Below are 26,722 nucleotides of genomic sequence, written 5' to 3'. Positions count from 1 at the left end.
GACCCACCCAGGTGGTACTGCTTTGATGCAGTCATAGCGGCACTGAGCTTCTTTGTAATACAGACAAAACCTAATACGAGACCGATTAACACCACAGTGATGGCCAGAATAAAGTAAAGCATCCTTTGACCAACAGACATGTATTTTAGGCAAACAACAGACAATTGTCACTGGATAGTCTTCACATGTGGAGCACCTGTGGTTCAGTGGTTCTTTTGTTATATCAATTGGGATTTGACTTACAGGGCAATCTTATCTGCAGAAACCTTGGTGTTAATTCAAGTGCTGCATATAAACTGTTCTTTTAAAGGAAATTGTCTTTGTTCAAACCTGGAGACTGAAACCTGCCACAGGGCAAAACCAAATTAACAAACTGAGGTCTGGTATACATTTTCATTTATCTAAGAACCTGCAGGCTTTCTAGCCATATTGTACATACTTGGGGCACAGGCATCAATTTGGCCCGACCTGCCCCCATTATTTAATTCACATAAATTTCCATACACTAGGGCTCAGTTATCACAGGACTTGCACACAGGGTAAATGAGTTAAGGGTGCGGCAAGGTTCTGGGGAAGGGGCTGTCGGGGGCAAGCTCTTATGATGCTGCTCGCGGAGCCCATCCTGCGAGCCGTCTCTCACCTGCCTCGGCCTGATGCTGCCGCAGGACGCTCTTTCTTGCAGCCTAGGCCGCCCCAGACCGCCGCTGCCGCTCTCATGTGGCCCGACGCCGCTATAAGCGGAAGGAGGAACTGTCGTTGCTTCCTCCTCTTCGCGGCATGGAGCTGCCGCCGTGACACCACTGTCTCTCCACTTCTAGCGGCATGGAAACCGCCACCGACTGCGTCTCTTCACGGCCTTGGTGTCGCTGCTGACTGCCTCCTTCACACGGCAGGAACACCGCTAATGTGGCCTCCCCGACTTCCTCCACCTCCGGGCTCCTCTTGGCATGGGTGCGCGCCTCTTCACTTTATTTAAAGGGCCAGTGGTGGGAAAAGCCCGCTGCCCCAACGGATGACCTCATCTTCCTGTGCCTTGTCCAGCCCTATAAAAGGGCTCAGCTTTCACTCCTCGGGGCCTTCGTACCGGGTCTTACAGTTGTCTGTGGTCTTCCTCCGGTCAAGGTCCTCCGTGGTCTTCTCGTGTCTTGATGGCTCCTTGTTAGATGTTCCAGATGTTCCTGGTCTCCTTCGTCTGATGTTCCTAGTCTTGTTCCTCATCAGAGCTCCTTTGTCGCCTGTTCCATGTCCTGATGTTCCCGTCTCTGGCTCTTCGTCCTGCTTCCAGGTTTCCTGCTCGTCTACCTTTCCAGGAATGCCACCGTTGTGATCCGTGACCCATGAAGGGCTGTGTAGGGTGCTTCGTGGCACAAAGGCCTGTCTTCACATCTGCAGCACAAGTCCGGGAAGGCCCTTGCTTTTAATGTCGAGGTCTGTTCCTGAATCCGAGTTCTGACGTCTTGAATCCTGAGTCTTGAATCCTGTTCCCAGTCTTCGGAGTACCTTGTTCCTGCTTCCTCCCATGCCCTAGACTCAAGCCAGAACCTGCTCCACTTCAGCGTGGTCTGCGACCAGCCATGGACAGCTTTATAGGGTGCGCTTCGGTGCAGGCCTCTCCTAAATCTTTGACATGTTTCCGATTCCAAGTCTTCACTTTCTTGCCTGTGCTGCCTTGGAGGAGCAAGGTCACCTGGCTTGCATCACCTTGGTGTAGCAGGAAGTGATCCTGTAGCTAGGACCTGCTCTCCAGGTGATGGTATATCCTCTCACACTGAGGATGTGACTCCAAGGATTTGTGCCCAGGAAGGAAGGGTTATGACTGCCACTATAGTTGGTGATTTGATCATTAGGAATGTAGATGGATGGTGGACGTGAGGATTGCTTGGTAACTTGCCTGCATGGTGTAAATGTGGTGGACCTCACATGTCACCTAGATAAGATCTTAGACAGTGCTAGGATGAAGCCAGCTGTCATGATGCATGTGGGTACTATTGATATAGGAGGATATCGGAGGAAGGTTCTGAGAGCCAAATTTAGGATTTTAGGTAGAAAGTTGAAATCTAGAATCTCCAGGATAGCATTCTCTGAAATTCTCCCTATTCTACGATCAGGACCCAGAGGCAGTCAAAGCAGCGGAGACTCAATGCATGGGTGAGAAGATGGTGCAGGGAAGAGGGTTTTAGTTTTGTTAAGGACTAGGTAACATTTTGGAGAAAGGGAAGCCTAATCCGAAAGGATGGGCACCTCCTTATTTATTTATTTATTTGACAGTTTTATATACCGACGTTCTGGTAACATAGTTACTAATCACTTTGGTTTACATTGCAACAAATAACTTGACAATATATAGAATAATGTCTTACAATGAACAAGGTAGGATGAACTTGGATAAATAAATAATAATAATAAATTAAAATGAACATGGGAATTATAATTTAAATACAATATATTTTAAAGAAAATGAGTATAAATGCTGGTATAATTGCTGGTACTGACTATGTCGAGGCTGATGTCGATAGTGATGAGGTTAAGAGCTTGGTTGTTGGGGTTAAGGAAATGCTTGGTTAAACAACCAGGTCTTGAGTCTCTTTTTAAAAGTAGGTGCTGATTGTACAATTCTAAGGTCTGGTGGGAGAGAGTTCCAAAGTTTAGGACCAGCGGTGGAAAGAGCTCTTCGACTTAGTGATGTTTTGAGAGGATGGGCCTTTAGGGTGTCTCTCTGGGCTAGTCTAGTTGGACGGGAGGAGGTGTGAGGCTGTAAAGGAATGGTAAGGTCAATTGGAGTAGAGTTATTGATGATTTTGTGGATTATTGAAAGGGTTTTATAAAGGATTCTATGTTTGATAGGGAGCCAGTGAAGGTTTTTTAAGATGGGAGTAATGTGGTCCCTTTTGCTGGATTTAGTTAGAATCCTCGCAGTGGCGTTTTGTAACAATTGTAGAGGTTTCAAAGTGTTTGCGGGTAGACCAAGCAACAATGAGTTACAGTAGTCTATTTTCGAGAATATAATTGTTTGTCTTACATATCTGAAATCTTTGAAGTGTAGGAGGGGTTTTAGTCTCTTTAATACTTGAAGTTTAAAGAAACCTTCTTTTATAGTGTTATTGATGAAGCTTTTATAGTTCAGTAGATTATCCATGGTGACGCCAAGATTTCTGACCTGGGTGGAAAAGGCTGGAGGAGATAAGGTGTGAATATTAGGTGAAGTGTAGTTGCCATCTGGAGTGATGAGAAGGAATTCTGTTTTGTTGGAATTGAGTATCAAATTAAGATTTGTTAGGAGGTTATTGATAGAAGACAGGAATTCCAGAATTGTAAGGTATTTTGCAATGAATCTCTAATCGGGATAAAGATTTGGATGTCATCTGCATAAACATAGTGTGTAAGATTGAGTTTGGAAAGGAGCTGACATAGAGGGAGAAGATAAATGTTAAATAATGTTGGAGATAAAGAAGAACCTTGTGGGACTCCCATGGTGGATCTGAAAGGTGGAGATTCTTTGCTGTTGATTTTGACTTTGTAAAACCTATTCTGGAGGAAAGATGAGAACCAGTTGAGTGTGGAGTTTTTTATGCCAATCTCTGTAAGACAATCTAAGAGGATATCATGGTTCACTGTGTCGAAAGCTGCTGATAAGTCGAGTAAAATGAGGATTGTTTTTTCTCTAAGTTCAAGAGAATATTGTCTGAAAGTGACAAAAGGAGGGATTCGGTGCTTCTAGATTTTCGGAACCCAAGTTGAGATGTTGAGAGGAGGTTGTTGGTTTCCAAGTATTCGGCGAGTTGTTTATTGACTAATTTTTCCATGATTTTGGAGATAATCGGAAGATTAGCTATAGGGCGGAAGTTGGCTGGGTTATCTGGGGAAAGATTTGTTTTTTTTAGCAAAGGTTTCAGGATAGCGAATTTGACTGGAGTGGGGACGAGGCCTTGTAAAAAAGAGGCATTGATGATCTGTGGAACCAGGCTGCTGGTGCTAACATTTTAAAACGAGACAATACAGCTTTTAATCTAGAACATGGAGGAAAGCCAACACACAGTCACACAGCAGCATATGGTTCAAAAGGAGTTATCGTTGAAGGATACTAACAAAACAGGGGCATTAAAGCATCCTGATACAGAGGTTCTAAAAGTAGCCCAGGTACCTTTAAGTAAAGAACAGATTGAGTTAAAAGATTCAAAATTATTCCTTTCAACTGAGTTGTATATATACAAATAAAAAAAACACACCTTGAAATGTCTGTATGCAAATACAAGAATTCTAAAATGTATGATGAGTGAGTTAGAATGTTTAACACTGAATGAAGAGGTAGACATAAATGGCATCTCAGAGACATGGTGGAAGGAGGATAATCAATGGGAAAGTGCTATACCAGGGTACAAATTATATTGCAGTGATAGGGTGGTTCAACTTGGTGTGTGGGGGGGAGGGTGGCATTATATGTTAGGATAGGCATAGTGTCAAACAGGATAAAGATCCTGTAGGAGAATAAATGCACCATGGAATCTTTATGAAGAGAAATTCCCTGTGATGGGCAAGAGTATAGCGATAGGGGAATATACTGTCCATCTGGCCAGAAGGAACAGAGGGACAATGAAATGCTAATGGAAATTAGGGAAGCTAACAAATTTGGCAGCACAGTACTAATGGGAGATTTCAATTACCCCAATATTGACTGGATAAATGTCACATCAGGACATGCTAGGGAGGTGAAGTTTCTAGATGAAATAAATGACTGTTTCATGGATCAGCTGGTCAAGAAACTGATGAGAGGGGGAGCTATTCTAGACCCAATTCTTAGTTAAAAGTGAGAGGTAATGATAGTGGGGCCACTTGGCAACAGTGATCATAATGTGATCAAATTTGACTTAATAACTGAAGGGAGGACATTAAGAAAAACTCTCTCTCTAGATTTTAACTTTCAAAAGGGAGACTGATAAAAAGAGGAAAATAGAAGAAAACTAAAAGGTGCAGCTGCAAAGGTTAAGAGTTTACATCAGGCATGGATATTGTTTAAAAATATCATTTTGGAAGTCCAGGCCAGATGTATTCAATGCATTAAAAAAGGCAGAAGGAAGGCCAAATGACTTCTGGCATGGTTAAAAGGTGAGGTGAAAGCGGCTATTAGAGGCAAAAGAGCATTTTTAAAAAATGGAAAGAGGATCCAAATGAAGTAAATAGGAGAAAGCGAAGCACTGGCAAGTTAGATGCAAAACATTGATAAGGTGGATAAAAAGAGAATTGGAAACAAAGCTGTCCTGGAGACAAAAACTCAAAATAAAAACTTTTTCAAATACATGCAAAGCAGGAAGCCTGTGAGGTAGTCAGTTGGGCGGTTAGATGATCGAAGGCTAAAAAGGGCCCTTAGGGAAGACAAGGCCATAGAAGAAAGACTAAATGGATTCTTTGCTTCAGTGTTTACTGAAGAGGATGTTGGCAAGATACCCATGCTAGAAACAGTAGTTAATGGTGATGACTGAGGAAGTGAAACAAATCACAGTGAGCCTGCAAGATGTAATAAGGCAGATTGACAAACTGAAGTGTAGCAAATCATCTGGAACAGATGGCATACACCCTAGAGTTCTGAAAGAACTCAAGAATGAAATTGTAGCTCTATTGCTAGTAATTTGGAACATATTCAATTTGTCTATTGTACCTGTAGATTGGAGGTGGCCAGTGTAACACAGATTTTTTTAACAAGGGCTCTAGAGGTGATCCGGAAAACTATAGAACGGGTGAGCCTAACCTCAGTGCCGAGAAACATCATAGAAACTATTCACAGAATATATAGAAAGACATGATTTTATTTATTTTAGATTTTATATTCCGCCTTTCAGACACTTAAAAGCGGACTACATTCAGGATATAATCAACTAATCTACTATATTTTTTTCACTAATCTACTAAATTTATTTGAAGGGGTCAATACACGTGGATAATGGTGAGCCAGGGTATTTGTATTTTCAGAAGGCATTTGACAAAGTCCCTCATGAGAGACTCTTGAGAAAATTAAAAAGTTATGGGATAGCAGGCCATGTCCTGTTGTGGATTGTGAACTGGTTAAAAGCTAGGAAACAGAGTAGGACCTACTGATCAGTTTTCTCAATGGAGGAAGGTAAACAGTGGAGTACCCCAGGGATCTGTACTCGGACTGGTGCTTTTTAATATATTTATAACTGATCTTGAAGAGGGAACAACAAATGAGGTGATCAGATTTGCAGATGATGCAATATTATTCCAAACTGTTATATCACAAATGGATTGTGAGAAATTGAAGAGGATCTTCCGAGACTGGGAGCTTGGGCATCCAAATGGCAGATGAAAGTTAATATGGACAAATGCAAGGTGATGTACATAGGGAAAAGTAATCTAAACTGCAGTTACACAATGTTAGGTTCCATATTAGGAGTTATTTCTCAGAAAAAGGATCTAGGCATCATTGTGGCCAATTCTTTGAAATCCTTGTCTCAGTGTGTGGTGGCAGTCAAAAAAAGCAAACAGAATGTTTATTAGGAATTATTAGGAAAAGAATTGAGAATAAAATGGAGAAGGTCATAATGCCTCTGTTTTGCTCCATGGTGTGACAGCACTTGGAGTACTGTGGAGTTCTGGTCACTGCATCTCCAAAAAGATATGGAAGGCGCCCCCAGCATGAATGTGTGGGCACCGCAAGTAACTGGGCACCCGCTGCATACCTGGGGGCTTTGCCTCCAGCACACTAGGCCAGCCTACCTGCAGGCATGAGGGGGTTGATCCATTCTCCTCCCCTCCCTCTCCTCATCCTCTGGCAGCGGCTGGCAGTGACGGCCTCCTGGGGCTCCAGGGAGCAGTGCTTATGACGTCGCGCCCCTGAGTTGGCCTGGCATTGGGTGCGGTGACGACATGAGAACGCGCCCTGATGCCGGGTTACAAGATTGGCCGCAGGGAGAGACCGGCGGGAGATTTAAAACCTGCTGGCTCCCTCTCGCCCGGCTTCTTCCTCCAGGACTCGGTTGCCACTGCTGCGACAGATTAACAGGTTAACAACAAGCCACCATGATTGCTAACACTTGTAACTACTTAACATAGAGGGGTGGGTTGGGAGGGCGTGCTAGGATGCTGGGGACTGGCCTCTGGAAGGGCAATTTTTTGACACGGGGTAGAGTTTGGGGTTTGGAGTGGGATCTGCATCCAGGGTTCTCAAGTTTAAAACTTTTTTTGGTAACTTTGACTGCGTCCTGGGACTTGGGAGGGCCCCAGGAGCATCGGGACATTCCCCTCTTGAGTTGTAAGTATCTTAGAATCAAATATTGTGGCTTTCGATTATTGAGGTTTATTTAGTGTCACTTGTTTTATTTTTTTTATTGATTTTTATGTATTTATAAGAACATAAGAAGTTGCTATACTGGATCAGACCAAGGGTCCATCCAACCCAGCATCCAGTTTCCAACAGTAGCCATCCAGGTACAATTACCTGGCAAGTAGGTAGACATTAAGAAGATCTCATGCTACTAATGCCAATAATAGCAGTGGCTATTCCCTAAGACAACTTGGTTGATAGCAATTAATGGACTTCTCTTCCAGGAACTTATCCAAACCTTTTTTAAACCTATCTATACTAACTGCCCTAACCATGGCCTCTGGCAACAAATTCCAGAGCTTAATTGAGTGTTGAGTGAAAAAAAATATTATCTGATTTGTTTTAAATGTGCTACTTGCTAACTTCAAGGAGTGCCATCTAGTTCTTCTATTATCCAAAAGAGTAAATAACAATTCACATTTACCCGTTCTAGTTCTCTCATGATTTTATAGACCTCTATCATATCCCCCTTCAGCCGTTTCTTCTCCAAGCCCGAAAAGCCCTAATCTTTTAGCCTTTCCTCATAGGGGAGCCATTCCATCCCCTTTATCATTTTGGTCGCCCTTATGTATGTTCATTTGTAAGGCACCTAGTAATGATAGATAGTGCGGACCCACCAGCCGAGGCCATGACCGACCACACTGCGACCGGCAGGGACAAGGCCCCAGCCTCCGAGGCCTACCCGCACGCCGAGCACTACAAAGACAGCCCCCACCTGACGTCAGAGGAGGCACCGAGTGAGTCCTTTAAATTCCACCTCACTCCAGGCACCGCGCGCCGAAGAAGCGCATCCAAAGGAGCAAGCCCCTTCGCGCTGCCCCTTCTGCACTGCCACCACACTCTTCCACCAGAAAGCTGATAACTACAACCAACACTCAACCACCGAACAACCGAGAAGGATCGCAACCTATTCATCTGCAAACATCCCCAGCACTCTCAAAAACAAGGCAAAGCCACTCAATCTTCCCAAACATGCACTCAACATACAACATCTCAATCCTACCCTACAACAGGAAGAACTCAAGAAATGAATACCACAACGTCACCAGACCTCGCTCCCTCACCACAATCCCTACCCACAACAACCCATACCTCTCAGCCTTAACCATCCTCACCCTGACACTAATCAATGCACAATCAATCACAAATAAACTGCCACTGATACACGACTTCCTAATGGATAATCACCCTGATCTCCTCTGCATCACTGAATCATGGATCAAAAGCTCCAATACAGTCCTTATCAACAAACTACCCAAAAAAAGCTCTTACAAACAGCTCAAGATCAGACCACATCACACCCATCCTTAAAGATCTACATTGGCTACCCATCCCTCAGAGAATACAGTACAAGACTCTAACCATCATTCACAAAATTCTCCACAATGACAAAACCAACTGGCTTACCACTCCCATTCACCTACACAATCACACTCGGAATATGCGCTTCTCAAACTCTGGCCTTCTACAAACACCGTCCCCAAAAGCCACTCAATGGATATCAACAAGGGAATGAACACTATCTATTGCCGGCCCCACCCTATGGAACACAGAACTAAGAACATCCTCCCAATCATTCAAGAAAAATCTCAAAACATGGCTATTCCGCAAAATCTTCCCAACAACAAGCACGAACGAACCCCAAACCAAGCCCCGACCCCCCACAGGCAAAGAAAACACCACCCGCACCCAACACACCATAATTAAATGTCTACCCACTCTATATCCTTTATGCTATATCTATCAGGTCACTACCCATGATGTTTCTCCCCAATACCTAATATTGTAACATACTGACACTCTCAGTTTCACCATATATGTATATATAACATGCACCCCACGCCATTGCCTCAGATACACCCTACATCAAATGTTACTGTTTATTACTATTACTATCATATTGTTTACTACGATCACAAATGTTATTTAACTGTTTATTACTGTTACCACCGTTTAATCATGTTACTGTTACTCCTCACTTTACTGCTTCTAGTGTTCTCTGTACCAAACAAAAGGAAATGCTTGACTTCCTGCACTTTGTAAGTTATATGTAAACCGATGTGATATGCAAATCGAACACGGTATATAAAAGCAAATAAATAAATAAAATATACATTTTTAAAATAAATACATTTAATTTGCTTGTATTAGGCTAGTAATGAGCTGAAAAGCATGCATATCAGCATGCTCCTAGTGCTAGATGCAGAATAAAGCACAGTATTTTAAACACCACACATTATCACTGCATTATGCCATTTACCACGTGGTAGATACCTAATGCAGCTTAGGAAATAGATTCTAAATTTGTATCTATGGCAATGGAGGATGAAGTGACTTGTCTAAAAGTCACAAGGGAGTGTCAATGGGATTTGAATCCTAGCTTCCCTGGTTCACAGCCTGCTGCTCTAACCACTAGCTACTTCTCCACATTGCTGTAAGCTTTTAGGAATGGCAAATCATACATGTATATAAATAAATATGTATTTCATAGAGTGCCTTGTAATGAGAAAAAATGGTCCCTGCCTTCAATTAAACTGTTCATACTAACCTGCGTTTAAGACTTTACATTTTTCTCTTATTCTCCCTAAATGCTTGATTTTCTTCTGTCTTAACTAAATTTTAAGATCCTTATTGCAAACCTAACCTGCCCTATTGCACTAAAAACTATTAAACCTGCCCTACCAAGCAAAAAACCATGGTTCTCTCCCAAACTCAAGAACCTCAAAACCCTCCTTAGAACTGCCGAAAGGCGTTGGCAAAAACACCCATCCCCAGCAACAAAAACCTCATACTATCAACTCATGCATAAGTACAATAAAGCAATTAATCAGACCTAATGTGAATACTATGCTAAAAAAATTCACAATCTCCAGTACAACGCTAAGGCACTTTTTACTATGATCTCTAATCTCACCAGGTCCACTCAAACCCAACCTCATGAATCGACCTCTAAAAAACGGTGCAATGAATTAGCCCACTTTTTTCAAAACAAAGTTTCCTCACTCTCTGTGCAATTCTCCATCAACACTGAACATGTGACTCTTCCCACTATCAACCACTCGACCACCCTCTCATCCTTTGAACCTTCCTCCTCCTTGGAAATAGAAAACATCTTAAAAAAGATGAGACCTTCCTCCCACCCCTCTGAAACCATCCCCACCAAGCACCTTATATCTATTCCCAAAGTAATTGCGAAACCTCTTTCTGACATATTCAACTGGTCATTGGAACAAGGCACAGTCCCCCACATCCTAAAACAAGCCGTGGTGAAACCCATCCTAAAAAAAACCACCCTTGATCCTACTAGTTTATCTAACTTCAGACCCATTTCCAACCTCCCATTCCTATCTAAAATTCTGGAAAAAATTGTTAATTCTCGTTTGTCTGACTATCTTGAACAAAACAATATACTTCCCTCCACACAATATGGTTTCCGGAAGCACCTCAGCACCGAAACCTTACTTCTCTCCCTAACAGACACCATAATCAAAGGAATGGACACTGGGAATTCCTATCTCCTTGCAATGTTAGATATTTCAGCAGCCTTCGATACTGTTAATCATAATATCCTTATCAACATCCTCATTAGCATCGGCATCTCTGGTACTGCTCTCTCCTGGATAAAATCCTACCTAAAAAATCGTCACTATACAGTCATCATTGATAGCAACAAATCTGACCCAATTAGTCTTGAAAGAGGTGTCCCCCAAGGTTCTTCCCTGTCCTCCACGCTATTTAATATCTACATGCTCCCACTCACCAATCTCCTCACCAACCTTGGAATCAAACACTTTATGCAGACGACGTTCAACTTCTTTTCCCCTTTACAAACTCTGTCCAGACCGCCCTCCAAAACTGGGAATCATGCCTCTCCTCGATCAACCAACTTCTCACCGACATGCACCTTGCTCTCAACCCGCAAAAAACTGAACTCCTCATTATCTCCTCTAAACGGCCTTTCCCTTCCATTCCCCCAGCCTATTCCTCCACTACCTTCCCCACCCACACACGGAACCTGGGTGTTCTAATTGACAATCAGCTCACCCTAAAACCCTTCATCATATCTATTCTCAGTGATTGCTATTTCAAGCTACAAACCATCAAAAATCTCCAACCTCTGCTATACTTCTCTGACTTTCGCACTGTCCTACAGTCTATCATTTTTTCGAAAATAGACTTTTGTAATGCCCTTCTTATTTGCCTCCCTTCCACCTACACCAAGCCTTTGCAACTCCTACAGAATGCTGCAATGAATATTTACCGTTCTTAATTATTCATACTCTGTATTTGATTTTATCCCAGTTTATATGTCTTACCTTCCCTAGTCCAGTTATCCTGTCACTTAATTTACTTTAAAATCCTCCTGTAGTTTTTGTTCTATGTAAAGGCGTCTGCCACTGCGGCGGCTGTCCTTGTTCAAATTGCAAGTTACATGTAAACCGATACGATGTGCAAACGGTTGTCGGTATATAAAAATGTTAAAATAAATAAATAAATACACTGCTTACACATTTTTGTGCTATATAAATGTTTAATAGTGTTCTAGAGCTTGGTGTAATCATTACATCACTGCCTTTGGATAGAATTGTTGCTGTTTGAGTTCTGAGAATTAGTGCTGTTTTGGAGTGATGAATGTGGTATATTGATTCTGAGTGGCTTTCTTGCAAGGTTTTATATTGCTTCACAAAAGGAGGGAGTTTGTGTTGCTGTTACTGAGGTGACAACAGAATCTGAAATTTATTTGGGATAGTGAGTAGTAGTAAAGGGAAATATCTTAGTTCAGCCTAGTGAGCCATTTCAGAGCTTATCTTCAGCAAATGTGGTATGAATTTCTTTTCATTTATAATTTTCTGCAGTCTACCCTCCCAGATTCACAGATGACACATTCATCAGACATGATTTCTAAAACATAGTTTTGCTTCTTTGTATATGTATGCAAAACAAAAGTTTTTTAATATTTAGAAGTATGATGTTCAGTTATGTGTTTTTATAGGATTATTCTGAGAGGGCTAATGGTAGGGATATCATGATTGTTGAGTTTAATTTTCAAAATCTTAAGAGGAGGGGAGATCCATGGGCCTGAAAGTTAATTGGAGGGAGGGGCTTGCAAGGCTGAAAATTCACCTAGAGTCCCTAAATTCCCTTACATCAGTCCTGCTGACAAGCTAGACCAAAAATGGTTCCCAAAATTGAGTTAAAAAGGGAAAAAAAGTACTTTCAAATTGAAAGTTACTTTTGCTGTGTGTGCAATAGCATAATATACCTCATCAAGCCATTTCAGCATTGTAGCTTTCAGGTGACCTAATTCTGGCTACAACTGGCATTGCAATCGCTCCCTATAAGGCCTTGAGTTAGCCAACTTTCTATGAGTAACTTTTGGAGTGAGGCTGCATCATCAGCCAGACACAGCAGCACTGGCTGCTGGCATGGGGCTCCCTGCTACCCCCTCCCTCCAAAACACAGTGACCTAAAGCTGAGTTGGGGAGAGATTGCAGGCAAGATCCGGTGTCTCTGTCCTGCATGGGAACTGAGACAAGAGGACTAGAAAACAGCCAGAGGAGAGGTCATGGCAGCTGAAGAAGAAAGAGTGCCATTCTTCACCATTTCTTCTTTTATTGGTTGGGTCAATAGTTGTATTATAAAGCTGATAAGACTCAGCATCTGTTCTCTGCCTTTCCTTCCCTTGCTCTGCCTCACCTGCCACTGTACCTGCATTCTCTGTACCTGCCAGCTCCCTAGCGATCATGAGGTTCGTGGTAGAGTGGGGGAGGGGGGGGTGTCCAGGCATTTCTTCCTCACTGTCTTCTTCCTTCCATTGGGCCTCTCTAGATGCCAGGGGGGCAGATCTTTGTTTCCCTTCTGTGCTTGCCTTCTGAGACACAAAAGACTTGCTGACCACACACTCACCATGGCCATGTGAGACTTGCCTAACCTAGATCAAGCCTGGAGAAACTGTATGAATTGACATTTGTTGCCATCAGTGGTAAAAAAGTTACTGGTCATCCTGTTGGTCCTGAAGAAAACTGGGCTCTTTTGCATGTTGTGATACCTTTTGTTGGATAGGCATAAGAATTATATAGAGATGATGTTGTACACGATGGCGTCTGAAGAAGGAATCTTTGTGGTCTTAAAAATTCATGTACATCATCTTTGGATAATTATTATGTTGGTCCAATAAAAGGCATCCCAGCTTATAAAGAATCATAAAAATGGGAAATTCGGATTGTATATTTGATTATTCTGTGGCTTCCAAGTGATTGCAAATCAGTTTATGTATTTAAGTAAACTTTTTACATAGTTGCCATATGGTAAACATGGAAGAAGCAGCTCATGGTGGTTCTTTCCTGAGTTCACCCATTAGTCAATGACCATCACACTGCTTGCTTTTATACTCTCTGGTTGGAACTATCTGGACCTTTGCTTTCCATGGCAGCAATTATCATTGGCTGGGCCCATACTATGGAACACGATACCCCCCGAACTCAGATTACAGAATAATCTCAAAACTTTTAAGAAAAATCTAAAAACATGGCTCTTTAAAAAAGCCTTCACTAAAGAGTGTGGAGGGTAGAGAATGAAAGTACAGGGTAATGCAGATGAGAATGAATTTACTCAATCCTACATTTAAGAAGTAATATTTCAAAGCGATAGTAACTCAATAATACACCTGGACATGACCAACATTACTCAAATAATGATTTTATTTATGAAATTGTAACCGAACTTTATTGGCACCTGTTAGAATGTACAATATCCTACATTTACTTACCTTAGTCTATGTGCCTATTTGTAAACCGTTGCGATGGTATATAACTTAGCGACGGTATAGAAGTTTTTAAATAAATAAATAAAATTTTTGTTGCTAGAGATTCACTTTGAGTTGCACCTGTTTGTTAGAAGTGATTGAATACATTTTTAATGCAGATTATGAGTTCAAAAACACATTGCTTAACCTTGCAGAAGAAATGCAAACATGATTTAGGAGAATATATTTAAATTCTTTGTTAACTTACTGTTACAGGTCAATGACCGCCTACCGTAGAGATCTACAGTTCTAATCAACATTTGTGCTTTCATCCTTTTTGAAGATGTGAAGGACGTCAGTTCTCTCAAAACTACAAACGGCCAGAAAGAACAACAGTCCTTGTAAAAGGACAAACTTAATATTACAGAAATATTGAGATTTTTGAAAAGATCTCTCAGGGATTTCAGTTTGTAGTGGGGTTTGTTTTTGTAAACTCTGGCCAAGCATAATAAATATGGAAGATCAGCAATTGTATAAAGCTAACAACCATGCGGTCAACAATAATGAGAGCTTATATTACCAACCACAGCAGACAAATTCTCTCTCCACTGTGAGTGGTGGTTTGAATCACAGCTATAGCTCATCAGCAATGAATGTATCTCAACTGTCTCCTGTGTCTCCCCATTATTCCCAAGATTCAAGGGATAATTTAACCATAGCTTCTAAGAATCTTGGTGCAACAGAGCCCTCTAGACAAACAGGTTGGACACACCCTGGCTCAGGAAACAGCTTAAATAGTCAAAATAATCAGAACCTAATGTGGAATAATCCAAGACAGGATGAAACGACTGATGGATACTATTATCCATATTCTTCTCAAGCCAATGAAAATCAATCACAGGCTGTGTCTAGTGGAGTTCTACATAAGTTAGACTCATTTACTCAGGCATTTACTAACCAAAACTTAAAGACTGAAGCAAATAGCATGACCCAAGGCCTGCATACTCAATCCTTACTTATGGATAATGCCAGTGACAGTGCACTTAGACATCTGTTGTCTCAGAAGCCTGCTGTTGAACAACACTCTCTTCCTTCAAGTATTCAGCGATATCAACCAATTTCGCAGTCAGGGCACCCGAGCTTTGCAAGCCCACAACAAAAGCAACACCTACAAGCCATGCAGCAGCAGCAGCAGCAGCATTTATACTATGATTATTCACAACACATCCCACAAATGCAGTCTCAGCCTCCCCTGCCTCATGGACAACAACACATGCAACAAATGCAGCTCCCGCAGATGTTACCGCAACAGATTCAATATTACATGCAGCAGCAGCAGCAACCAGGACAACAGCCCATCTCAATGCAAGAAATGCAACATCAACAAACACGACAGCAGCAACAGCAGACTCAGTGCTCATTGCAAATATCTCAATATTACCAAACGCACACAGTAATGCAGCAGTTACATCAGGTTGTGCAGCAGCAGCAGCACCACATGCAGCTACAACCTCCAGCCTATCAACGGGACTACAACCAAAAGACGATGCATGAGAGACACCAGTACAGCCAAGAACATCCTGTACAGCTTATGCAGTTGGGAGCAGTACCTCAATATTTTTATCAAAATCCACAACAACAGTACAGTCAGTTGTATGGGCAGAGTTTACTGCAGCAACAACAACCACAGCAAGAAGTCAGTCAACAGAAGCAATACCAGAATGAGAGCAGGACTCAGGGTCTGTTGGGTTCCTATACTGATATCTCAAATACAGAAGTAATAGAGAATCATTCAAGGCAAGATATGGGTACTAGAGAGAGTACAGTCCCTCATCAACCTGTTGGATCACAGCCAGCTATTCATCCTGTGAACAATAAAGGACTGCAGCAGTCTTCAAATGCCATGTGGTCTCAGGTAGGTCTGGTACATAATCGTCTTAACATTTGCTTTTCTGTTCTGTGCACTCTTTGATAAGAATTCTTACATGCATTCTCTATGATGGGATTAGTTGTGAAACTTAAAATGTGTAGTCATGCATAAGGCATTGCTGCTTGAGCAATGAGTGAAAATTATCTCCGCCTGGAAGTGATCTACGGCCTTTGGCGCTGGCATCCAACCAGGATTGGCAAATATTAATTCATTGCCCATCAACAAGAAAAACACTGTGCTGAAAAGCACACCTTTACCTTTTGTGAAAAACATGTTGGTGCATATGTTCAAGAGGCAAAGATTTCACTATGATAATAAGGATCTGAGGAATTAATGCAGAATAAATAGTGTTGCATTAGTTATTCAGAAGCCACCCAAGGTTGCCACCTCTCAGAGGAATAGGCCACCTAATCCCCAAGAGCAAAAATAAAATGACTGCACAATTAGGAAGTAAGAGTAGCCAATTTACATCAAATCAGAAACTTAGGGGCAGTGTATACCCACTTCAAAGGCCAAAATTGTAACATCCTGCCATAGTCCCTTGATTTGTTTTGAAGTGGATAGTATGATTATATATAGTCTTTTAAATAATGAAAAAATATTGCATGTGGAAGGAAAATGTTTCTCTTATTAATCAGATGTTGAAAATCTTGCTATTACAGTTGCGTAAGTATTTACATGTAATGATGTAAGACCTCTAATGTTTCTTGTGTTGTGTTTTCAGTGGGAGAAGGTTGCTTAACGTACTGTTTAAATGTAAAGTGCCAAGAAGAGCAGATTGTTTTTACCATTATGTGTGTTCATTAATGATAAAACTTCAGTGGCTCTGCTTGAAACACATATTCAGTAATGCTTAATTTAAAATCTGGATTTCTTTTTGTCCACTTCCTTTTAAGCAAATTTAAGTGCATTGATGTTCATAGGCACCAATTGTTTCATATAAAACAAATGGATTTCTATCCACTTGTTAAAATGATCATGATTACTCTACTGGTAATGTATTCACCCACATATTTATACAACATGTATTCACTTGTCGGAGCCTTCCACTTAGAATATATTTACTTCTTCCCTTTGGAATGGATGTGTACAAAAAAGTCAAGCATGTGTGAGGGTCTATGGGCAGTTCTTGCCTCCTACCAGCAGTGGTCCACAGTGGGCTGGGGATATGTGCTGTCTAATCCTCCAAGTTTTATGGCTTGGAGATCCTACTGGCGACCATGTTCTTCTGACACTGCCACAGTTAAAAGCCTGCCTCACATCATGCAGCTGGTCTCAGCTTGGATCCTGGTTGGTGCTAGTTCTGCCTTTTGTGTGTTCCTGCTCTGGTCATGTGTGGCCCTACTCTGTGGCCTCTTGCTTTGTCTATTCTGCTCTGTTTGGCCGTAATCTGTGGCCTTCTTGCCTTGTTTGTTCCGACCTGTTTGTTTTCTTGTTTTTGGCCCTAATTTGTAGCTTCCTTGTCCTAGTTTGTTTTGTCTTGTTCTTGTTTGCTGCTAGTCTGGTCTTGTTCTCCCTATCTCTTGTCTGTTTTAGTGGAGACCTTTTTGTTTCTTGCATCAATTCCTCAACTCTCCCTTAGTGAGTGCCCTTTAGTACCAGTCCTTGATGTGTAGGTGTTCCAGTTTGTCCTGCCGGCCACCAGCAACTGAGAGCTCAACACGAGGGGAAGGAGGCCAGTACCAGCAGAAGAATATCTGATTCTCATTCTGTGCAAACCAACCTTGTCAGCATCTAGCCCCGCTCCTGTTCATGTGGTGTAAAACACTGGCAGTACGCCTTGACAGCAAGCAGTTTTAAAATATTTTGGCTTAGTGGTTAAAACAGTGAGCTAAGAACTAGGGAAGCCAGGGTTCATATTCTGTTTATCCCATTGATGCTGCTTGTGATCTTGGGCAAATCACTTTACCCTCCATTGCGTTGGATACTAACTTTGATTGTAAGCCATCTGGGACAAGGATCTACCTACTGAACCTGAATTATAACTCACCTTGAGCATGGTGTTGTGTCTGTGGATCCTTGAGTCAAGGCAAGATTGGCACTACCTGCAGGGAGGAGCCAGGCAAAGCAGAGACCAGTCTATACCACGTTCCCCTCAGGTGGAGCCTTTGGGTGCTGGGGCCAGCACAACTTAGGCGGGGTATTTGCTGATTGCAGAACAGAAGATCCATAGTTAGCTAGGGTCATAGACAGGTGGCGGTCAGACATATCCAAAGCCAGGCTGAGGTTAAAAGCAGTATCCGTCTGAAGGAGGAGAAGCGGGACGGATAGGCAGGGTAGGCAGGCAAAGAGCGAGAACAGGCAGGTCGAAGACAGAAGACAAGCTGGGTGAGGACTGAAGACAAACTGGACGCCGGGAAGCAGCACTGAAGAGTAGCTGGAACTTTGCTGAGACGAGTTGCTTCTGGGGAGCTGCCCTTACGTAGGGCAGTGCCTGGTGGTGTCATCTCTAGGGGGCCGCAGGGATTTTTCCCACCGCGGGCCCGGGCAATGGTGCGTGGCACGTGCTATCGGCGTTCAGCTGTCGGCGTCCCGGGGAGAGCGGCGTCCTGCCGCACGGCTTGGCTGGCAGCGTTCGCCATGCTAACGGGCAGCAAGGCTTGGGCCCGGCCCGGGGAGGTAAGTGCGGTGGTTCGCGGGAGCAGCCCACGGACCGCCAAGTACAACACATGGGTTTGGAAAAATGAGTAATTGAATCAATGTTATCAAAACCAGTATCCCTTCCGGAGATCATGGCACTTATCTTTTGAAAAGCGACTTTTCATACCCTTCCTGCTACTCATGCGTGCCAAAAGCACTGACTATCCACACATGCTCCTCCCTATCATGCATATGGACGGACACACACACACACACACACACACTGTACTCATGTATGATGAGTGATACTGTCTTCATATCCATTCCAAAGGGTAGAAGTAAATATATTCTTAGTGGAAAGGTGTGGGAAGTGAGTAAGTGCTGTATAAATATACGGGTGTCTAACCTCTGAGGGTTTGGTCAGTGGCAAAGCGCTGGTCCCGCCTCCTGCTCACCCTGAATATCTTTTTCCTGCCGGGCCGAATAGGCATTTGCTGCCCTGAATATCCTTTGGATAAACTCTGTTGTGGCCCTTGCTATCTGACAAGTGGAGGCCCGAAACAACAGGGTGGAAGCAAGCCAAAAGGATAAAGGAAAACAAGGAACGAATTGCCGCAGCATTTGCTCAGTGCCGCTGTAATCTCTTCTTTTTACCATTCTCCAGTCAGTGACTCACACATCAAAGTGGGACACCGGAGTGACGAAAAATATTTTTTTTTTTGTTATGTCATTTTAAAGATTTGGATTTCTTCCTAATCAAATACCTGGTATCTTTTCCTCAAGACTAGAGAAGTCTTCTTCCTCCTCACTGGGCCCACTCCTTCTTTTGCCTGCTCCTGGAGGCAGAGAGGGGCTTAGAAGAGAATAAAGGCTAGTAGATAAAAGCACAAAACCAGTAAGAGCACAGAACCCAGGAAGTGGGAAAACCAGAAAAGCAGGCAGCATTTATAGCGTCACTTACAGAAGCGGGCATCCCTTTCCATTTCATTGCACTGGGGGCAAATCTGGCCCAGGAGGCATGCCTATAGAGAGGAGGCTGCATGGCCTGTAAAGTCAGGGAAAGAAGGATAAGGGGGGAAATATTGTAACACTGGAAGGGTGGAATGCAGAAGAGGGAAATGAAATACAAATTAACAAAGGACAGAACTGGTAGCCACAAGAAAAGAAAAACCAGCAGTCAGTGACACAGAAAAAGCATGTGCTTTTCCTTTTGCACGCAACAGGGGACTGCTTCTGAAACGCAGAATTGAAATGATGCCATAAAACGCGCACACATCCAAAGGACAGATACATAGGCAGTGGGCATGCACTGTGAAAAATGCTGGAGCAAGTGGCACACACCAAGAAAACATGAGAACACAGCATCTGTCACACCAGCAAACAATTCAGAGCCACCATGTGCAAAGTCGCTTTCAGGCACACAGAAACAGCGACACTACGCAATCAGAGACATGGATAGGGAAATGCACGTAGGGTGGCTGTCCTGGCCCAGATACTGCTGGTCTTCTGGCCCCTCAACCCTCTCCAGAAGTCGCAGGAGCACCTTTGAATTTATATATGGTCCTGCCCTGAAGCTGGGAGGTAGGATACCCTGCTCTGACACCCCCCCAAACCAGCAGTAGGATCTTCAGTGGATCTTGATCAGTTTGAGAAACAAAAGAAAAGAGAACACACTCATTAGATCACTGCCAATCCAAGCAACCTACAGTTCCGCTATTGCTGGTCACTCACCCTTGCAGCACATGCTGGACCTGTCAACAATACGTAAGAACCCAACACTCCACATTCACTGAAAAAAGGAAACGTATGAGGGCTGGGAAGAGGTCTCACTAGGAGGGTTCAGAAGGATCAGTGGAGGATGCAGGAATAGGCAGTGAGCATGTCATGGCAGCCTTTTTGCAGCAGCACAGCACCACTTCTGGGGCAGCCTTTCCAAATTTTTTGTAGGGACCACCTTAGTCCATGCTCCCTTAGCACAGCTGAAACTCTTTCAGTGCTCTTTTCTCCATATCAGAATCAGGCCGCATAAAAGGGCCCTGAGTAGTAAATGGCTACGCTCAGTCTTGCAGCATGCCGCATTATCTGCAGTGACCACAGAGAGCTTGAAAAGCAGGAGGTCACAAGGGCCTGCTATCTTAACACAATCCTCGACCACTTTTGCAAAGCAGCTGATGAATGTAATGGCCAAGCTGCCAGGGTCCTGGCAAGAGCGGCGTCGGTGAAGGCTGAGCACCCCTGTATGAATACGGGACTGCTGGGGAAACGCCTCTCTGGGCACGTGAAGCTCCATTTCCCTCTGCCTCTACCCTTGCTGTCATGTGTTGAAGGTAACTATGAGCATTAGGCCATGAAAGCCATGCAGGGTTGTTTAGTGGATGCTGAGTATGCAGGGAAAGGTATGCTGTGCTAGAGTACTCCCAATCCTGCATCTTAATGGGCTTGACAGCTTCATTCATTGAAGAAGAATAAAGATTGCAGAGATGGGTAGAAGTGTTTTGTTTCGTTTTAACACACGCTGATCTTGCATGCCGGATGTTACTCTTGCTTTGGACCTTAATATGAGAGGGTTGAGGATTGCCACTGCTTTGCTTCCCCCCCCTGCTTTTTGTGTGTTTGCCGCCTTTTTCCCCATGGTGCCTTGTAGAGCCAGATAAAATAAATGTGTTAGAGCTTATGCAAATGAGCCCCGTCATTGTGTCTCTTTGGACACCACACGTCCTACTGACGAGGCTGGAGAGTGACGCAGGGGTACAGAATTTTCCTCACCACACAGTGCTGGCGGGGAAATGTCTCGGAGTACCAGACTCTCATCCCCACATCTCGAGAACATCTCCACACATACACTACACATACAACCAACATCATTGTTTAACTCTTTATTTATATTTTAAAGTATTACATACAAGCATAACTTGTGAAGAAATAAAGCCATGGTTGTGACAAAAAAATAGCAAATAGAAATTAATACAAAATCGGAAATATGGTTTGACAGTACAGGCTACAAAAGCACCAATATAAAAGAGGGTAAGGAACCAGAAACAAGGAAGTGTAATAAAGAAAATAATAAACAATGAAAATTATAACAACCAACCTACTTCATACACCTAGGGCACGTGCCGGCACCAAAATACTAAATTTCCTAGCGTGTAGTAGATGGACTCAGGACCAATGGGTATAGTGTACTCCTGATAGCAGTTGGAGACGGATCAGATTTCAATTGACGTCAGCCCTAGTACATAAACCCCTGCAGGAAGTGCAGCTCTTCAGTATTTTCCGTCTCCATAGCAGTTCGGGACTCTATGCACGCTAGCACAGCGTTAGAGTAATTTAGCAAAGAAAACAAAAAGGAGAAGAAATCTTACCTCCACAGACGAGCCCCGCTCTCCTGCGGTGACACCCATTGGGTCCCTCCCTCAGTTAAAAATTCCCGAGGTGATTTCTGCGATCCCTCGGAGGTAAGCTTTGGTCCAGCGGCCGACCCTCGGCGGGACCTAGCCCCCGACATCGGGTGAGGCTGAGAGCAGTGGGTGCAACTTCAAGCGCGGCGGTGAAGGTATTTTCCCTCTCCCCCCGCAGCTGGAGACCGCCCGGAACGAGACCAGGAAGCGCCGAGACAAGGTAAGGTAGAAATCTATTTAAAGTCTCCTGTCTCTGAAGCTCGAGGAGTCGCACAGGTCGCCAGCCGGGACCAGTGCCACTGGGTTGATCTGCCCTAGCAGGGCTAGTCCCCGGTCAGATCCGAGGGTCTTCCCACGTGGAGACCCTCCGAGGTGGTCGCCATATGGTCCGCGTGGTCGCCGTCATCAATTTAATCTGTTCGCCGCCCTGTCCGCCGTCCCAATCCGTGCACACAGAGGCGAGCTGTGCGCACAAATACCTTGTGCGCACAACGTCGCGTGCCCAAGTATCGTGCACACAAGCGACGCGCATAGCCATGCGCTTACTGTGCCGGGCACACAACAGCGCACACATTTCCCTGAGCGCGTACCAATCCTATGCGCACAACTTGGACGCACCGGAGAGCATAACTGTATTTTACGCTCACAAGCCATGGCACCACCGGAAAAGAAGCTCAAGGCTCAGGGCCTTTGCCCAGCATGCCACATAAGAGCTGCACAGCATGTTGAGGAGTGCGAGGAGGCCCTGGGGGATCCAGCCCATGGCCATCCCCAACCGGTACCAGGTTCCAGCTTCTTGAACAGTACGCCAGACCTAGCGTCTCCCAGCAGGATCCTCCCTCAAACAGGGCTCCCCAGGGACACAGCGCCTCCTAATTTAGACCCAGCATCTATCTCCTGGGTGGAATTTTTCAAAGGCCTGCATACTTTCGTCCACATGCAAGCGGGGCCTCTGATAATACGGCCACAACCTCCACCAGAGGACCTCAACATCCCGGGACACTCTATGCCCAGGGAAGTGATTCCAGCGCCCAGAAGCCCCACCTTCGGGGACACAGACAACTCAGATGAAGAATAAGAACCCTTGGAGGAAGGGGAACTCCCTCCGGGCACAGAGCCACACCGAACCATGAGGCGCTTCTTCACCAATAACGAGCTTCCAGACCTGGTCACACAAAGCTTGAAAGAGCTAGCTATCCTGGGCACAAGTGCCTCGGGGAACCTAAGACGAATCCCCTACTAGAGGGACTCTGTCAGACCTCCCGTCATTTCCCACTATTACAAGCCGTCCAGCAGCTAATTGACCTGGAATGGGATGCCCCGGAGACTACGTTCAAAGGGGGGTGTGCCCTGGCAGCCATGTACCCTCTGGACCCAGCTGCCAAAAATCTCTTGGCATGTCTGAAAGTGGACGCCATGGTCTGCACGGTTTTGAAGCACACTACTATCCCAGTGGAGGGAGGAGCAGCACTCAAGGACGCTCAGGACAGACGTCTGGATTCCATCCTCAAACAGTCTTTTGACATCTCCACTATATCTATCATGGCCTGCTGTGCCGTGGTGTTACGCGCCTGCTTATCACAGACCAGGAACAACACTCCTGGGGAAGCCCTGGAACCAGCAGTATCATTCCTCACGGATGCCGCTTCTGATCTTGTGCGCACCGCAGCTAGAGGAGTGTCATCAGCCGTGGCACCCAGAAGACAACTCTGGCTCCGAAGCTGGTCGGCCGACGCATCCTCCAAAACGAGACTCACAAGGATGCCCTTCAAGGGAACCCTCCTGTTCGAAAGTGAACTAGAGAAACTAGCCAACAAATGAGGCGAATCCCCACTGCTGCGGCTACCGGAGGACAGGAATAAGAGAAACCAGCTACCCTTCCCCTGAATTTCCGGGGGCAGAGGATCACAGTGGTTCAACCCATAAAGAAGCACATATCAAGCGGCTCGCCCCGCAGGCAGGAGCCAGTCCTTTCGAAACAAGCACAACAAAAGGGGAGTCAGCTCGGGCCCAGGCCCCAGCCGCACCCCACAATGAAAATCAGCTGACCCGTCCAAAGGAAGAAGCCATAGGGGGCAGACGTGCCCTATTCTACCAAAGATGGGTCGAGATAACTTCGGACAAATGGGTCCTAGCCATCATTCGAGAGGGATTTCCGGACAAGTTTGTGGAATCCCCCTGCCACGACCCTTCCAAGAGCATGGCAGTGGAAGCTACTCTGACCAGATTGCTAACCTTAGAGGCTATAACACAGGTGCCCACACAACAAATAAATACTGGACATTATTCCATCTATTTTATCATTCCCAAGAAAGAAGGAACATTCAGGCCCATCCTGGACCTCAAGTCGGTCAACCGCCACCTGAAAATTCCTGGCTTCCGCATGGAAACCCTCACTCGGTAATAAGGGCGATACAACCGGGAAAGTTCCTCACATCCATGGATCTGTCGGAAGCCTACCTACACATTTCGATCCATCAAGAGTATCAGTGTTTTCTAAGCTTCACGTTCCTGGACCATGACTACCAGTTCCGCGCACTGCCATTCGCGTTAGCCACAGCACCCCGGATGTTCACCAAGATCATGGTGGTAGTGGCAGCAACACTGAGGAAGGAAGGAATCCTCATACACCCTTATCTAGATTGGCTGATCAGGGCGAAATCCCCAGCGGAAAGCCACCTGGCGACCAACAGAGTCAAAACTCTACTGGAGAGCCTCGGGTGGGTGGTCAACACAAACAAGAGCTGTCTGCAGCCCTCCCAATCTCTAGAATACTTGGGAGTCCAGTTCGACACCAAACAAGACAAGGTCATCCTGACACCGACAAGGAGATCAAAACTGATGACCCAGTTGTGAATCCTGTTGAGCGAGCTTCACCCCACGGCATGGGACTACCTCCAAGTCCTCGGCCTCATGGCATCCACACTGGAAGTAGTGCCATGGGCAAGAGCTCACATGAGACCCCTACAGCGCTCACTACTATCACGATGGAATCCGCTGTCCCAGAACTACACCGTACGTCTTCAGCTCCCGGACAAAGTTTGGACCCAACTCCGATGGTGGCTACAAGAAGGCCAACTGAGCCAGGGAGTGAGACTATCTTCACCAACTCGGATCCTGCTCACCACGGACGCCAGCCTACGAGGATGGGGAGCACACTGCCAGGAGCTAACCACCCAGGCGCAATGGCTCTCGCTTACCTCCAACGGATCTCGCTGTACAGGCCAGTGGAGATTTCCACGCTGTACAGGGGACGGAACACGCCACATAATTCTTCCTCACCACCTTGGTGAAAGATAAATATGTAGTAGGGAAAGGCGAGGCCTGCTTCGCAACGTGCAAGTGCTGCCACCTGGAAATGCTTATAGTGGAAAGTGTTCTAAACATCAAAATCACAGAACATATAGAAAGACATGGTTTAATGGAACAAAGTCAGCATGGCTTTACCCAGGGCAAGTCTTGCCTCACAAATCTGCTTCACTTTTTTGAAGGAGTTAATAAACATGTGGATAAAGGTGAACCGGTAGATGTAGTATACTTGGATTTTCAGAAGGCGTTTGACAAAGTTCCTAATGAGAGGCTTCTAGGAAAAGTAAAAAGTCATGGGATAGGTGGTGATGTCCTTTCGTGGATTGCAAACTGGCTAAAAGACAGGAAACAGAGAGTAGGATTAAATGGACAATTTTCTCAGTGGAAGGGAGTAGACAGTGGAGTGCCTCAGGGATCTGTATTGGGACCCTTACTTTTCAATATATTTATAAATGATCTGGAAAGAATTACATCGAGTGAGATAATCAAATTTGCAGATGACACAAAATTGTTCAGAGTAGTTAAATCACAAGCAGATTGTGATAAATTGCAAAAAGACCTTGTGAGACTGGAAAATTGGGCATCCAAATGGCAGATGAAATTTAATGTGGATAAGTGCAAGGTGATGCATATAGAGAAAAATAACCCATGCTATAATTACACAATGTTGGGTTCCATATTAGATGCTACAACCCAAGAAAGAGATCTAGGTGTCATAGTGGATAACACATTGAAATCGTCGGTTCAGTGTGCTGCGGCAGACAAAAAAACAAACAGAATGTTGGGAATTATTAGAAAGGAAATAGTGAATAAAACGGAAAATGTCATAATGCCTCTGCATCGCTCCATGGTGAGACCGCACCTTGAATACTGTGTACAATTCTGGTCACCGCATCTCAAAAAAGATATAATTGCGATGGAGAAGGTACAGAGAAGAGCTACCAAAATGATAAGGGGAATGGAACAGCTCCCCTATGAGGAAAGACTAAAGAGGTTAGGACTTTTCAGCTTGGAGAAGAGACAGCTGAGGGGGATATGATAGAGATGTTTAAAATTATGAGAGGTCTAGAACGGGTAGATGTGAATCGGTTATTTACTCTTTCGGATGGTAGAAAGACTAGGGGGCACTCCATGAAGTTAGCATGGGGCACATTTAAAACTAATCGGAGAAAGTTCTTTTTTACTCAACACACAATTAGACACTGGAATTTGTTGCCGGAGGATGTGGTTAGTGCAGTTAATATAGCTGTGTTTAAAAAAGGATTGGATAAGTTCTTGGAGGAGAAGTCCATTACCTGCTATTAAGTTCACTTAGAGAATAGCCACTGCCATTAGCAATGGTAACATGGAATAGACAGTTTTTGGGTACTCGCCAGGTTCTCATGGCCTGGATTGGCCACTGTTGGAAACAAGATGCTGGGCTT

General features: G+C 44.4%; 1 protein-coding gene across 5 annotated transcripts in view; it reads left to right on the top strand.

The window, feature by feature from the left end:
• Positions 1 to 26,722, top strand: part of TRERF1 (transcriptional regulating factor 1) — a 394,859-nt gene that overhangs the window by 226,468 nt on the left and 141,669 nt on the right. For all 5 annotated transcript variants that reach the window (XM_029593303.1, XM_029593302.1, XM_029593299.1 and 2 more), the window contains exon 4: positions 14,358 to 15,996. In XM_029593303.1, the coding sequence (XP_029449163.1) occupies positions 14,596 to 15,996 (1,401 nt within the window). In that variant the 5' untranslated portion in view covers positions 14,358 to 14,595. The remainder of the gene's footprint in view (positions 1 to 14,357; positions 15,997 to 26,722) is intronic.

The sequence above is a fragment of the Rhinatrema bivittatum genome, chromosome 3 (assembly GCF_901001135.1).
Source record: "Rhinatrema bivittatum chromosome 3, aRhiBiv1.1, whole genome shotgun sequence".
NCBI classification, from domain to species: Eukaryota; Metazoa; Chordata; class Amphibia; order Gymnophiona; family Rhinatrematidae; genus Rhinatrema; species Rhinatrema bivittatum.
This window is presented reverse-complemented; position numbering and strand designations above follow the sequence as displayed.